Source organism: Tupaia chinensis, unplaced genomic scaffold (genome assembly GCF_000334495.1).
Source record: "Tupaia chinensis unplaced genomic scaffold, TupChi_1.0 Scaffold139767_1, whole genome shotgun sequence".
NCBI lineage: Eukaryota > Metazoa > Chordata > Mammalia > Scandentia > Tupaiidae > Tupaia > Tupaia belangeri.
In genome coordinates, this window is record NW_006199647.1 from 3250166 (window position 1) to 3264770 (window position 14605).

The 14605-nt window shown below is 48.8% G+C and overlaps 1 protein-coding gene across 30 annotated transcripts in view; it reads left to right on the forward strand.

The window, feature by feature from the left end:
• ANK2 (ankyrin 2) overlaps nucleotides 1–14605 on the forward strand; it is a 333322-nt gene that overhangs the window by 193292 nt on the left and 125425 nt on the right. For 26 of the 30 annotated variants that reach the window (XM_027765833.1, XM_027765837.1, XM_027765841.1 and 23 more), the window contains 5 exons: nucleotides 3053–3151; nucleotides 3706–3903; nucleotides 5806–5904; nucleotides 6054–6152; nucleotides 11500–11598. In XM_027765833.1, coding sequence (XP_027621634.1) covers nucleotides 3053–3151; nucleotides 3706–3903; nucleotides 5806–5904; nucleotides 6054–6152; nucleotides 11500–11598 — 594 coding nt within the window. The remainder of the gene's footprint in view (nucleotides 1–3052; nucleotides 3152–3705; nucleotides 3904–5805; nucleotides 5905–6053; nucleotides 6153–11499; nucleotides 11599–14605) is intronic. The other 4 variants (XM_027765842.1, XM_027765857.1, XM_027765858.1 and 1 more) reach the window with 1 other exon arrangement.

The following is a 14605-nucleotide window of genomic DNA, read 5'->3' on the forward strand; positions in this document are numbered from 1 at the left end:
ACCGCTGCACGTGAAGCCTCCTCCTCTGCAGCTCAGACCCTGGCCAAGCCCCACCAAGGGCATGTTGGGGGGAAATCATGCCAAGTCAAGTTGCTGCTTTACCCCGGCGAGAACTGATGCCGTGGTCTGCCCACGCAGTGCCGGTACTGGATGTGAGCGTGTAGCCACGTAGTCATGTTTAATTCAGCTCCTTTGTGGCCGCAGTCAGGCCTGGTGTCTGGGAGGGCGTTCTGTCCACGCTCGCCCCCAGACACCCCATGGCAGAGTCTGCTTGGGTCACTCCGTTTCCTCGGTGCCTGTAACTAGATTTAACGAAGCAGAGACTCATCATCTCCCAGGTCCCAGCTACTGATGTGCACACTCTGATGTGGTAGCTGGATTGGAGGTTCAAGGGTCTGTCTGCGTGTTATGGTAAACTGCAGTGGGCAGGAGCCAGCACTTCAGGGTACCAGAGCCAGTAACGGCAGGCTCATTACCAACTGGACCTGAAGGGAAGCAGCAGAAGAGGCTTCCGGAAACCCACACAAGAGAGTTGTGTGGAAAGGCTCCTGTGGCAGGAGCGTGAGGTGTGGCGAAGACCCAGCCAGGCTGGGGAGACCCAGAGGGTCTCTTCTGTGTCCTATTTTCCACAGGCAAACCCGGCCAGAAGCCAAGGTCCTGCGTACTGATGGCCCTGCAGTGATCAGTCTGTTGGACCCAGGGCAGAGGGAAGGGCGGAGTGTGGGGAGGCACACTTAGCGTGTCTGGCATGGAAACCAGATGTCGGACTAGAACGAGCGTGTGTTGTCATCTGGAGAAATTATCTTCATTAGGAAGGAAGCATTGATAAGCTGGAGAGACGGCATTCTGGAAGCAGATACAAAGGCTAGGCCACTAGGGTTCTGGACAGGAGAGCTTCCGAAGTCCCAGCTGGGCACTGTCCTTCACCTCGGCTGTCCTTCACCACCTCTTCTCTTGGACATTTGTTGTGGTTTGTTTGTTGGTTTTGTTTGGCCTTCAGCCCCCAGTTACCAGTCAATTTCTACAAAGGATTTCATTTTTCTCTCACTCAGCCATTATTTCTTATATTTGCATTGTAGTTTCCAAACACTCTGCTTTTCGGCCATGCTAGCCTAAAGAGAAATAAAATAAAAAAGGCGGAAGGCATTTGGGAGTTGCTCTGGGATCAGATGCTACCCCGAAGTATTAAAGTCAGAACCTTGTTTTAGCTTTTGCTGGAGGACACGTTTGCTCACCAGAGGGAGACAGAAGGAGGAGGGCAGTACCCAGGCGGAGGGCCATGCTGCGTCCCTTCTCCGTTCTCCTCTCAGGATTTTGGGCACGCGTGCACCCAACATGTTCTCCAAGCCGCCAAGTCTAGAATTACACTGTCACTCAGCCATGTGGACGCTGGCCTCTGTGACCACCACGGCACAGACGTGGCCCAAAGCTGGAAGGTTCTGTAATAACCTAAATGACAGCCACGCTGTGTTCTATTAGGCAGTTTTAGTTCTGCTGATGAGCAGAAGGTTTTAGCTTTGTGAGTAGGCTGGGGAAGCCCATGTCTGAGAGGGCTTGCTGTCCTGTTTCTCCGTCCCAGAGAACACGCTGGAGGCCCACAGGAGACGTGAGCGTTTGACTGACACAGCTTCCGTGGGGATAGGCATCTAGCCTGGGCCCAGGCCGTGCACCAAGAGCAGCCTTCCCCGGGCTCTGTGCTGTTCCCCTTCCCAAGGCGGGTCTGGTCTGTACGTACAGTGCTCGGAGTCGTAACAGGCCGCTCACCAGCTGGCCAGGTTTAGGGTTTAGTGCCCCCAGTCAGGTGACGTCAGCATGGAGGGGCATGCCTGCCTCTGGGACAGCCTGCCGTGGGGAAAGGGATGGTCACGAGAGGTTCATGAGCCCGGGCCGGGCTGGGCAGTTGGGTGGCGGGGCCATGCGTGGGCCGTGTGTGGAGCCTATCCGTGGGAAGTAATCGCTCTATAAATGTTGAAGAAGGTGGAGATCTTTAGAAAGAGTCTGAGAAGAAATGACCCCCCTCCTTTGCCAGCACCAGGAAGTATTTTGGAAGAATTTATAAAAGTTGTAACAATTTAAGAGTAAATATAGAAGGACAAATTAGACTAAGAAGAATTTTTAGGTGAAAGTCGTGTTAAGACAGCCAAGGTGTATTGAGTGAGTGAGGCTGTGAGGTTCAGCAAATGCGAGGTTCTCAGGGTGCCTGATTCGCACGCTTGGGACAACCGTGTCGTGTGCTGTGAGGTGCACAACAAATAAATGTAGATGAGAAATTGTATTTTAAAAATGGACAGAGGCACCACACGCTGCTTTGCCATCTTCCTGAACACACGAACACGTGACCAGCAGCAAATTCCGTCCTGTCCCTCCGCGTGTGGGACCTCCTTGTCCTCTCCTGGCTGGGCTGTCACTTTCTATTTCCCTCTTTTCTCTGTAAAGATCTATTTCTGCTGTTGCATAATAAGAAGTCTTAAACATTATTTTATCTAATTATTATTATTTTAAAATTTGCTCTAGGGTACATGTGCTCGCCAGAGAAAGAGAAAGTGAGAAAGCAAGCTGTCAGGTCTGAGACTCGAACCGTGGTCAGCCATATGGGAGTCCAGTGCCTTAACCACCACTCAATCTGCTGATCCAATACAAAGTTTTGTTGCTTTTTTTAATAAAGAATTATTTTATTTCACTTTATTTATTTTATTTCTTTTAATTTGACTGGAGAGTGAGAGAGAGAGAGAGAGAGAGAGAAAGCCGCCAAGAGGTCCGGGACTCAAACTGTGGTTGGCCATGTGGGCGTCCATTGCCCTTAACCACCACTCCACCTGCTGGCCCTAAAAGGTTGTGGTTTTTTGTTTGTTTTTTAAATGAAGAAAGGAAGGTCTCTCTCTGGCTTCTCTTGCTTGTCCCCCTCCCGTCACTTGCCCCCACTTGTCCCCGCTGTCTGCGGCTGGTCTGCTCGGTCATCACGCCTGCACTCAGGCCCCTCGTTGGAGCTGGCGGTGCGACCTCAGTTTAAAGGAGAGGTGCACTGGGGTCTGACACCCTCCCCTTCTCACAGGACGGGCTGACGCCACTGCACTGTGCCGCCCGCAGCGGGCACGACCCGGTGGTGGAGCTCCTGCTGGAGCGCGGCGCTCCCCTGCTGGCCAGGACGAAGGTGAGTCATCGGGTGAGACCATGATGAGTCGGCCACAGGGTGCGGGAGTCTTTCGATAATCTGTTTTTTAAATGAAAGCATCAGCCAAGCATTTTCTAGTTAGTATTTGTGTGCTAGAAATGAGGAATGTCTATCAGGCTGTTTTAAACGTATTAAAATGAACACATACATGCATTAAGATGTACTGAATGTGTACTTCTAAGTTCTTCCTATATTTTACATGCTGTTCTCACTTTATAAGGTTTATTTACTAGAGAGAGAGAGAGACAAGCAGACTGGCAGCCACCCCAAACAGGTTCCTTCCTTGTACCATGAACCCCATCTCACAGCCTGGGTCGTGTGTGTGTGCCCATGGCTCAAGTGTGCAGACTGGACCTCTCCCCTGCCGGCCCTGCCGTTCTCATTGTGCTCACAACGTCGCCAGCCACGCAATGACATGTCCAACTGAAATGACTTCTCCCAGCAGTAGCCCTGTAGGGATCTGAAGTGATGCTGTTGTGTTTGCAGACCTGAAAGGAACACATAACACGTGGGTGTGGTTCTGTCCTCTGCAGAACGGGCTGTCCCCGCTCCACATGGCTGCGCAGGGGGACCACGTGGAGTGCGTGAAGCACCTGCTACAGCACAAGGCACCGGTCGACGACGTCACCCTCGACTACCTGACGGCGCTCCATGTTGCCGCACACTGCGGGCACTACCGTGTGACCAAACTCCTCCTGGACAAGAGAGCCAACCCAAACGCCAGAGCCCTGGTAAACCCGCCAGTTCGTGTCACCTGGTTACAGACGTCGGCCAGGGCGCCCAGACCAGCTGCGCACGGCCAGAGGAGCAGGGAGCCCTGCCCAGTCCATCACCCACGGCCTGCTGGGCAGTGCGCGGGGAGGGCTCAGGACACCAGCAGTCAGCCCAGGCGCAGACACCAGAGGGTTATGCAGGTCCAAGTGGAAAATAAAATCGAAAAGTAGGAAATTTTAAAATAGATTCTAGATGCCACTAGACAGTCAGAATATGGACGTGAACAAGTCGAAGTTTATTAGTATCTTCTTGGGGAAAAACACCTTGTGAAAATGGCGAATGTATTTGACATGTAAGGTCACGTAAACGTAACCCTGGGAAGAGCCCACGGGGGATGTCTCCGCTGGCCCAACTGCAGACCGCAGGCCAGCAGGGAAGTGCCGCCTGGCATATTGCGGCTGTCGGAAGCATTTGCTGCAGCCGTTCCAGAAACTGCTACGCGAGGCTGTCCCTGAGCAGCTTCTGTGCCTCTCACGGCTTAGCATTGAATGGGTCTGCCTTGCTTCACTTACATTCTAGCAACAATTGTTTGAAGTATTAGGCATGGACTAATTTATGGCTCTTGTTTCCTGATTCTCAAACTAAAAGCAGATTCCTTTTTCTGTATGTTTACATGGTTTGTCATTAAAACTCATCTTCGATCAGTATTTAAGTTGAGAGAATAGCATTAGCATTTTCGAATACTGAAAACTATTTTTATTTCAAAATTTCCATTGGAATTGATTTGCTAATACTTAGCAAGTGAAAATGCTTTCATGATAATGTGCAATTGTGTGAGGATATTTATTATTTCATAGGGAGTTGGAAATCTTAATTTTCCAATTGAATAGTGGTCAATAAGCTTGTAAAATAACACAATCTAATAACTGTAAATATTGTAAGTGCTGAGAGTACAAGTAGCTATTTATCTTATTTTTTCAATAGCTCATAAGCTAGGGAAATAATAAATTTAGTTACGACTATCACTCCGCTAGCTTAAGTAAGACCGGATAACTTGTGCATAAGTACTGGCTGATGGTTCATCCAGACTGGGACAGGCAGCAGCGCTACCTGGCAGGAAAGGCAGAACTTAAAATATCATTGTTTAAATAGAAAGGAGCAAATATAGTATATAACGAAGAAGCATGGTGCTAATTAACCACTTTCTACTTAATTTTCCCAGTTCCTGGATATTAGCCTAGTTTGCAGTTAGAACATGCCTCGTAGACGCCTACCCACAGTCCTTTGCCCCAAGAGGTACCTGTTTCCTGTTATCCCAGAAAATTTTCCATACTTTTCTTAAAAATATTTAGGACCTTAACCATTTCTTTATAAAATAACTTTTTCTGATAACATATGTCATAAAAATTTTAATATAAAGCATAACTTTTGGATATAAATATCATTAACATACAGAATGATTTCTGCTCATTTGAAACACCTCTCTAAGAAAACGGTAGCAAAGCTGAAATACTACAAAGGTAGGCATGCTCGTAGATTTTTTGAAGTGAAATAGATGGACAGTCCTTAACCTTGTCTGAGAAATGGAGGAATGGCCTACATGAGAAAACACACATTTGCCTTTGATCATCAAGTCTTCCCATGACCGGACTGAGTCAGTACACCTCACACGTCTTGGTGCTCGAACGCGCTCTTGCACCCGTGCTCCCTCTGTGAGGTCTTCCCTGTGACCACACACACACAGCTCCACATGGGCTGGCACACATGAGCAAGCCGTGCCTGCCCAGGTTCCCACACCTGCCTGCTCCGAGGAGAGGCACCATCTGGCGATGTGGCATTGCTGCCTGCTGTGGCCAGCATGGGGTTGTGTGAGGAGCGCTCCTGCATGTGTCCGACTAACTCGATTGTCTTTTGCGCAGAACGGCTTTACCCCACTGCACATTGCCTGCAAGAAAAACCGCATCAAAGTCATGGAACTGCTGGTGAAATATGGGGCTTCCATCCAGGCTGTAACAGAGGTAGACAGTCTCAGCTTGTCACGAGACACCCCTCACTCCTCCCTGTCCACCCTTTGCCCACTCTGCCCTCCTCACTCCAGTCGCATTACTGAAGAAGCCCCAGCCCTGGCCGTGCAGAGGAGTACAGCTGCTGTTGCTTTGTTCCGCAGTCTGGGCTCACGCCAATACACGTGGCTGCCTTCATGGGCCACTTGAACATTGTCCTCCTGCTGCTGCAGAACGGAGCCTCTCCAGATGTCACTAACATTGTGAGTACGGGGTTGAGCAGCCCGGGAGCGCGGGCCAGGACGGCAGGCGGGCATGTGCGGACGTGTGTCTGTGTGCCCGTCAGCAGAGAGGGCAGCCAGGCTTTGACAGGGACCCTCACAACAGCACGTAGTGAGAAATTTCTAGAAGTCCACAGAAAGCCTTGATAGGGTGAGAGATGTTTTGAGGATAGAATGGAAGCTGTGGAAGGATGCAGCTGACCTTGGGCAGATGGATTGAATATGCATCCTAAGTGCGTTCATTAAAACAAAATACATTTTAAACACTTCTCCAAAGGTGACCGCATGATTGGCTGAAACACAATCTTCAGAGTGTGCGCTAGCGTATTCTAGGTAAATTTTGTTAAATATCAAGTCAGAGCTATCACTGATTGCACCAGGAAATTAACCACAGATGGATCAGTATTCGGAGCTTTTACTCCATATTAACATCTCTCTCCTTCAATTTCATGGATTTAGTTTGATTTTCAGTTTTGATTTGATTTCGTTTGCTAGAGAGAGGCCTTCCTTACCCGACGTGTGCCCTGGGAGAGGACAGTGTTCCTCCTGCCGAGTACCATGCAGTGGGGGTTCTTCCCAAGTCTGCTGAGACTTCACCTGTAATTACTTCGTGTTCATGGAACGCTCTGCTATTCTCATCACTTAACTCCCATCTAGTCAGGTTCAGGTGAAGCACCTAGTGAGAATTCTCTCCAGTGCTGGAAAACTCCCGTACCCATGCAGCCACTCACTGTTTAAGGAATTTTTGTTAAAGCAAGAATTTTATCATCCAAATTGCATTTCTTTGCTCAGTTATCAATTCTGTTACTTAAAACAGAAATGGCACCCTGAGCTATTCTACAGTAAAGAATTACACAATTGGGGAAAAGAATGCTTTAAATTTGTATACCTTGCTGAAAACTCTTTTCCCCAGGGTCTATACAACACTAATTTGAATGTTGAGGTTCTGAGGAACACACAGTACTAAGCCCCAGGGTGCCGCCTGCAGCACAGCGGCTGTCTGTCCAGTTTCACTCTTTACTCACACTCCGTCTCACATCTGCATCTCTCCCTTTCACGCCTTTCTAAGCTGGAGTTCTAATGCCTGAGCAAAATCCATCATGGAAATAAATTGATTTAATTTTAAAGATTACTTAGTGCTGTCTCTTCATATTATTCAACAACTAGAGCATAAAACAATTAAGAGTTTCAAAGTCTATACTTACAGGTTTCCCTAATTCTAGCCTATTGGTTCTTTTTAAAAAAATATTTAATTTTATTTATTATTAGTATTATTTTTTAAAAATTTGCTATGGGGCATGTGTTCTCACCAGAGAGAGACGAGAGAGAGTGAGAAAGCGAGCTGCCAGGTCTGGGACTCAAACTGTGGTCCACCATGTGAGAGTCCAGCACCGTAACCACTGTGCCACTTGCTGGCTCCTAGTCTGTTGGTTCTAAGATAACAGTATTATGTACTAATCTCTAACTGCTCCTTTAGGCATGAGAGTAACTTCACAATGTGTCAACTCGAGTTTAATTTCTAGTCACTTTTTAGAACTTTAGAAGAAATCATCTTTCTTTTTGTTTATTTCCTGAGAGAGAGAACTCCATAGGGCCCCCCGTCCCCAGATTTGGGTACAAGTGTGACCAGTGTGTTCAGGAAGGTCTCTGGAGGCAAAGTCGGAGCCCTCCCGCTGGCCGTCCTCCCAGGCGTCGTGTCACCCTGCCCTCTCCGCGCCTGCCTCTCGTGCACTCCAGTGCCTGTAGGTCACGGGCCAGGGCACACTGCCCGGTCATGGCAGCCCCTGCAGACACATGGGAAGGGCGTCTGTGGGCGCTTCAGGACCTTCCCTTGGGCTGACCCTTTCTTAGGGAGGATCTTGCGGGATCTTCAGAGAATGACCCACACACAGACCGTGGGTCCACAGCCACTACGCCTTGCTGGAGGACCTGCTTCTTGACTGTCCAGACCCGAGTCTTCCCAAGGCTGTGGAGTTATAATATGCTCCCCTCCACCAAATAGAACATTAATGGAACAGTGAACATTTGACATTCTTTTAGATTTTAGAGATTCCCAAATTTGGCAATTGCGGAATTAAATTTCTAGCCGTTGACCATTCTAAAGCTTTTCATCTCATTTTGTCTGTTCGTTTGCTCATTGACTTCTCGCTCCCTTCTGCCCCTCAGAGAAAGTGTTTGAAAAGCACTAGCCAGCATAAGTAGGCACCACCCCAGCCGATCCCCTAGTTATTTTTTGTTTGTTTTTATTTTTATAAGATGTGTCCGTCGAGTAGCAGATACCTACAGATAAAGTTGTCAGGTAAAACACAGAACTCCCATTTAAATCTCATTTCAGATAAATAATGAATTTTTAAAAGGTAAGTATGGCCAGCCAGTGACATGGTGGTTAAGGTGGCTGGATCCCACATGGCCAATGGCACAGTTCAAGTCCTGGATCCAGTGGCTTGAAAAACACACCAGTGCATGGCCAACCCTGAGAGGGCATCGGAGGGGCAGGAAATGCAGTATGCCACCTGGGGTGATCTCTCCCTGGCGAGCACACACACCCCATAACAGAACTTAGTGTATCTGTGTATTTACAGAAGTATGTACCGTGCCCTCGTTGAGGTCCACTAAGATAATTCATCATTTGTCTGGAATTGGAATTTAACTGGCTGCCCTGTGTTTCATTCGCTAAGTATGGCAATGCTGTTCAGAGGGGTTAACTTTCTCTTGCAGTGGTTTGCTGTGAACTGTGTCTTCTCAGAACATAAGATTTAGCTGCTGGGCCCAGAACTCTTTACTAGTTGACTGAGAAATGGTGTGGACACTGCCTGCCTGCCTGCTGTGTCCGGGTCGGCCACGCCTGACCCCAGAGTACCCACCTTCAAGCCTGTGTGCTGCCTGAAGCCATGCTGTTTTTGAATGCAAGGGCTGTCTGTGTTGCTTCGATGCTTTCTGACTTGGTGTGTCCGAAGCAGAAGTCCATGTAGCTGTCGGCAGAGTGGGTTAACCACCAGGGGAAGGGCGGTGTCTGGTTCCTGCTTTGAACGTGAACATGCACACCCTCCTTATTCTGTCTGAAATTCTGTCCATGAGCTGTGTTCAGTCACATGCAGATAGTCTTATTGGAAACTCCATTCTCAGAAAGCTTGTAAGTGCACTTCGAAACCCCAGGCTGGACTGCCGGTTACCGCACATCCGAATCTGAGGTGTCTACTGACAGCCAGGGAGCACAGAGCCACGCACTGGCTGCCCTCCTCGTGTGCAGTGCAGAGGTGCGGCCTTGCCTTCCCAGTGCAGCCCGAAGGGTCACGGCAAAGTTCTCACTTCCAACCATGTTTAAAATTTCCTCCGTTCCTTAAAGCTAACTAGCTTAACACAGGAAGACAGGCTGTCGAATGAGAGGTGGTCCTCGCAGTCCAGAAGTAACGCACCATCTGACCACTGGCCACTTCCACTCCCGTGGCCACGTGGATGTGTGGGCGTGGTAATACAGAAGGGCAGTGCAGTCCCCAGTGAGCGTTGGTGCCCCAGAGGCATTCGTGCACGTCATGGAGCGGGGATCTCACGCGTGTCTGTTCAGCACTTCGCTGTGAGTGCAGGGCGTAAAACTCTAGGGTAGGCTGGACACCTGAGGTACCGACTTCACATGCATGATGTCCATAAACAGTAACTTAAGTACAAAACGAGGGAACTTTAGCACTAGTCTTAAAATAATTTTAGATTTCAAAAACCCCATATTGATAAACCTTGGCTTGTAAAACACACATGTAAATTCCTCTTGGGGAGGGCCTGCCTGGCCCTCTTTGTCTTGACTTCTTAGGAGCAATTGATTGTTGATTCATTTTTACCCGTGTTAGTAAAATTACTGACCTTCTTATTCAGAGCTAGAAAAAAAGATTGAAGTCTTTCATCTTTATTTTCTTTCTTTTTTTCTTTTGAACAGAAGATCTTAGTCACTTCTATTTAGAGACAGGTTCAAGTGATAGAGAAGAATTAGAAATTCAAAGAGGAAAAAATCTTGCCATACATCTAAAGTCTGAAGACGGGTATTGCTATCTAATAACACATTTTATACAGTAGCCATACACCCCAGATACATTTACTTTAGAAAAGTAGAAATTTGTAATCAAAAAAGGCCATTCGAAGGAAAACAAGCCATCATTAAAGAAAACAAGAGTAGAAAGTCAGTTTAATGCTTTTCTAATCAAGTCACTTGACGTGCGTTTCACATAACATTAAAAAAATGGCCTCTAAATCCTGGGACAAAAGCTGTGAGTGATATACCACGTTTCAGCTCACCTCGAGGTGTCCAGGCTTAACAGTTCGTGTGCGAGCAACCAGAAGCAATTGACTCACTGGAGTTGGTCAAGTGACCCATTACCGCGGCCAGCTTCAAATCCGACTCGGTTGACTTGGAAAGGTTAACTTGACTCGGCTGAAATCAGCCTGTTTTCTGGAGCAGTTGTGGGAATCTGTCTGCAGTAGTTGCTGTCCCAGTATCTTGTTTGATATTTTATTTCCATCAGCAGTTTATCTTAAAACCGTAAAATTACTTGAGTGAATGATACCCTGCCTCTCTAGAACTGCAGATTGTTTTAAAATGTGTTGATCTTTAAAACTCTTCTTAGAAACAGTGATATCCAGCTTCCTGATGAGCAAGTTCTCTCTCACCTACCCTCACCCTCAGGGTGCAGCTTAACCTCCATTTCCTGGTGAGCGCGTCAGACCTTGACGCAGCGGCAAGACACCCCTGACAGGTGCCAGGCCAGTGACGACCTGTCGCTTGTGACACTGTAACAGCTACTTGTCCCCGCGGCACTCTCAAATAACCATCTAGCAGAATGTGTTCACTAATGTGGACTAGGGGAACTCCTGGCAAACAGACAAATCACATGTAAAAATAATAGTTCATCTCAAAAATAATTTTGTAAAAAATGACTTACTATGGTATAAGAATGTGATTTTTTGTAGTATGTTGATTGAGTTTCAAGTTGAAATGGGATGGTGACAGATTTTAGGTTTGTAGGATAAAAAAGAACTTTGTCACGAAATCCAGTGTAAAATAGATCAGGCTGATAATGAAATTAAACCTCAGGGTATCCTGGTGTCTGGGTAAGTTCCTTAGCTTGTCATGGACTGGAAAAGAGAAAAAAAGCATTTTTTTTAGTCACTAAAGATGCAGAAGATATAAAACTATGTTCTCCAGGCTAAGTACGTGCACTTTCCTTAGTCCGTAAGCCCATGGGAGTACTGCTGATGCCACGAGAAGGAGCTTCTCTGGCCTCGCCGTCAGTGCTGTTCGGCTGCAGCGTCACTGACCATTCTACTATCTGTTTCTCGACAGCGTGGGGAGACCGCCCTGCACATGGCTGCACGCGCAGGGCAGGTGGAAGTGGTCCGGTGCCTCCTGAGGAATGGAGCCCTTGTGGACGCCAGAGCTAGGGTAGGTGCAGCCTCCCAGGCCCCCTGCGTCCAGCACACCCTGCACCTGTGGCGGAGGGTGTTCCGCGGTCCCGTGGTTTGGAATGCTCCAGCCTGCAAGGGAAGGGCATTGACTCATCACAGTTCATCAGGCAGAATAGGGACACCATGTAAGACACGCACAAAGAAAAACGCACCCAGTTTCGGAAGTGGCAGTGTTTAAAAGTGCACAGTTTAGCACCTAAGGACTACCATAGTGACTAAGGTTTTAATGTTAACCTAGGGAGCAGCTTTTTCCTACAAGGAGACTTTAAAAAGTTCATGGAAAAAATGGAGTTGATATACAAGTTTATTTTACTGCAAATAAAAGGAAACCCCTGTATAGTCCGTAAAACGCCTTTTCCATGAACTTTTACCCTTGTCTCTATGTTTGGCTTTTAAGTCCTGGCTATATCATACAGTTGCTACACAGATTAAAATGTATCCCTTACCACCAGAGCCAGTCTCATTTCCAGGCTTTCCTTCCTGGCTACTCAGAAACAAATGATGCTGAAGTTTTAATGTCTCCCTGTCTTTCACTTTCCTCCTGTGTATATTGAAATCTAATTTTCTTCCTACTCCGATTTTACATATTTACATATTCTTCATTTTCACAATCCTAAAGAAGAACTTGGGCTCTGAACAGGTCTGGCCCTTGCTCAGACTTGTCCTGTTTCTCAGCTGAGTCTCACAGGGCGAAGGTCGGCCTCCTCCTCGCCTCCTGTTCTCTGTAGATTTCCTTCCCAGCCTCCTTCCTCACCACTCCTCGCACGGGTGCACCACAACGTCCTCAGACACAGCCTGTCTGCCATTGGCTTCGTGCTTGCTCCCTGGGGACGGACACAGCCTCCTCTCTGCCGCTGGATCCCTTTGGGCCCAGCAGCCACACAGAGCCGAGGCTCCGGTAGACCGTGGGGCTGGACGGTGGAGGCGTCTGCCCGAGTTGTACGGATTGTCACGTCACTTCACACCTAAGTCTTCATCACTCAGATGTGAGGGTTGGACTGTGAAACTTTTCAGACTTTCCCAACACCCTCCGGTCAGGAAATCCAGCGGGCGTCAGGAGAGGAGGTACAGCCAGCCCCGTGGTCGTCCTGCTGTCTGGTGGTGCCGGCAGCCTGTGACTCTGCGGTCCCTGTCTACCCGCCCTCCTGTCGCTGCACGAGGGAGCCTTCTGTAGTGGTCGTGTTCCAGAGTGGTGCCCTTTCCCACCCTGGCACTTCTCATGTTTCCTCGGGGTTCTTGGCATTCGGCCATTTAAACCTACTCTGTGGTGACCTGCACTCCCCAGTCCCACGCACTTCGCTGTTTTCACCAGAAATGGTGGGAACATCCCTGGAAATTTTTGTGATCCGTATTTGATAGAAATGTTTCCCATTTCTCTTTTTAAAAATGAAGCCTCTTAATTTATTTTTTGTTATTCACATTTTAATTTATTCTACTTTTAATCGAAATGACTCACTTTCCTCTCTCTCTGACAACATTTCTGTATTGATTTAACCTTTGATTATAGCCTTAGGGCTTTTGGATACCATCTGGACCCTGTCCTTCAACCAGCACTGGCATAGGCTTTGAAATGTTGTAATTAACATTTATTTATTTAAAATGCAGTGTCCATTATTTCCATTTTTTTAAACTCTTCTTATGGAACTTCATTTACCCTAAATGTAAAGCAAACTTCTCTTAATATTTTGTTCCTCCTAGTGTATTAGTTTTTATGTTTCACTTATTTTTTTTCAACTGTACTACCTACCGCGAGATAGAGCTGGAACCCTCCCTGTGGCGCCTACAGCGTCCAGCACAGCCCCGGCCCGGGAGAGCCAGGCCTGTGCCTGCACAGCTGTGACTCCGCGCAGCGCTGCCGCGACCCCGTGGCTGCCGTCTGAGCAGCAGGCTGGCCGTACCTCCTTTCCCTGAGTTTTGTTTGTATTTAAATTTTATCAGATGGCATGTGTGCTGGAAAGAGAGAGAGGGGAGAGGCCACTGCCCGAGAGGGCCGTCGGGCTGCAGTCCCACTCCACTTCCCTCTCGCGGTTTTGGGCACAGTTTCCTGTGGCCTGTGTCCTGTGGCCCCGTGTCTGTCCTTGGGCCTCATTTCTGTCCTGTGGCCCATGTCTGTCCTGTGGCTCGTGTCCAGTGGCCCTGTGTCTGTCCTGTGGCCTGTGTTCTGTGGCCCCGTGTCCAGTGGCCCCATGTCTCTCCTTTGGCCCCTGTGTCTGTCCTGTGGCCCATGTCTTGTGGCCCCATGTCTGTCCTATGGCCCATGTCTGTTCTGTGGCTCGTGTCTGTCCCATGTCCTGTGACCCATGTCTGGCCTGTGGCCTGTGGCCTGTGGCCCCATGTCTGGCCCGATCTTCTGTCTCTCTGTTGACATGGGGCCTCTGTAGTGGACAGTGCCCTTCTTTCTCCCCGCTGGAAAAGCCAGTGATTTCTGATTAGTCACATTCCCTCCTGAGCTGAGGACGGTGACTGGGACTTAGGGAACACGCTTGAGACATGTGGTAGTCTGACACATGGGAAGTGTGGTATCGACTTCCCTAGAGGAGGGGGTTGTTCCCAGAGGCGGTGTGGAGAGAAATGTGGATGCATCTTTGCCCTCGCCTTCCCGGCTCTCAGTGCATGCACACCCATGCACTTTTTAGAGCGTCCTCGCTCAGCCTCGCTCTCCTGGCTCTCGGTGCACACCCATGCACTTCTCGGAGCGTCCTCACTCGGCCTCGCCCTCCCGGCTCTTGGTGCACAGCCATGTACTCCTTGGAGCGTCCTCTCTCGGCCTCACCCTCCTGGCTCTCGGTGCACACCCATTGCACTCCTCGGAGCGTCCTCGCTCAGCCTTGCCCTCCCGGCTCTCGGTGCACACCCATGCACTCCTCGTAGCATCCTCACTCGGCCTCACCCTCCCGGCTCTCGGTGCACACCCATGCACTCCTCGGAGCGTCCTTACTCGGCCTCGCCCTCCCGGCTCTTGGTGCACACCCCCGCACTCCTCG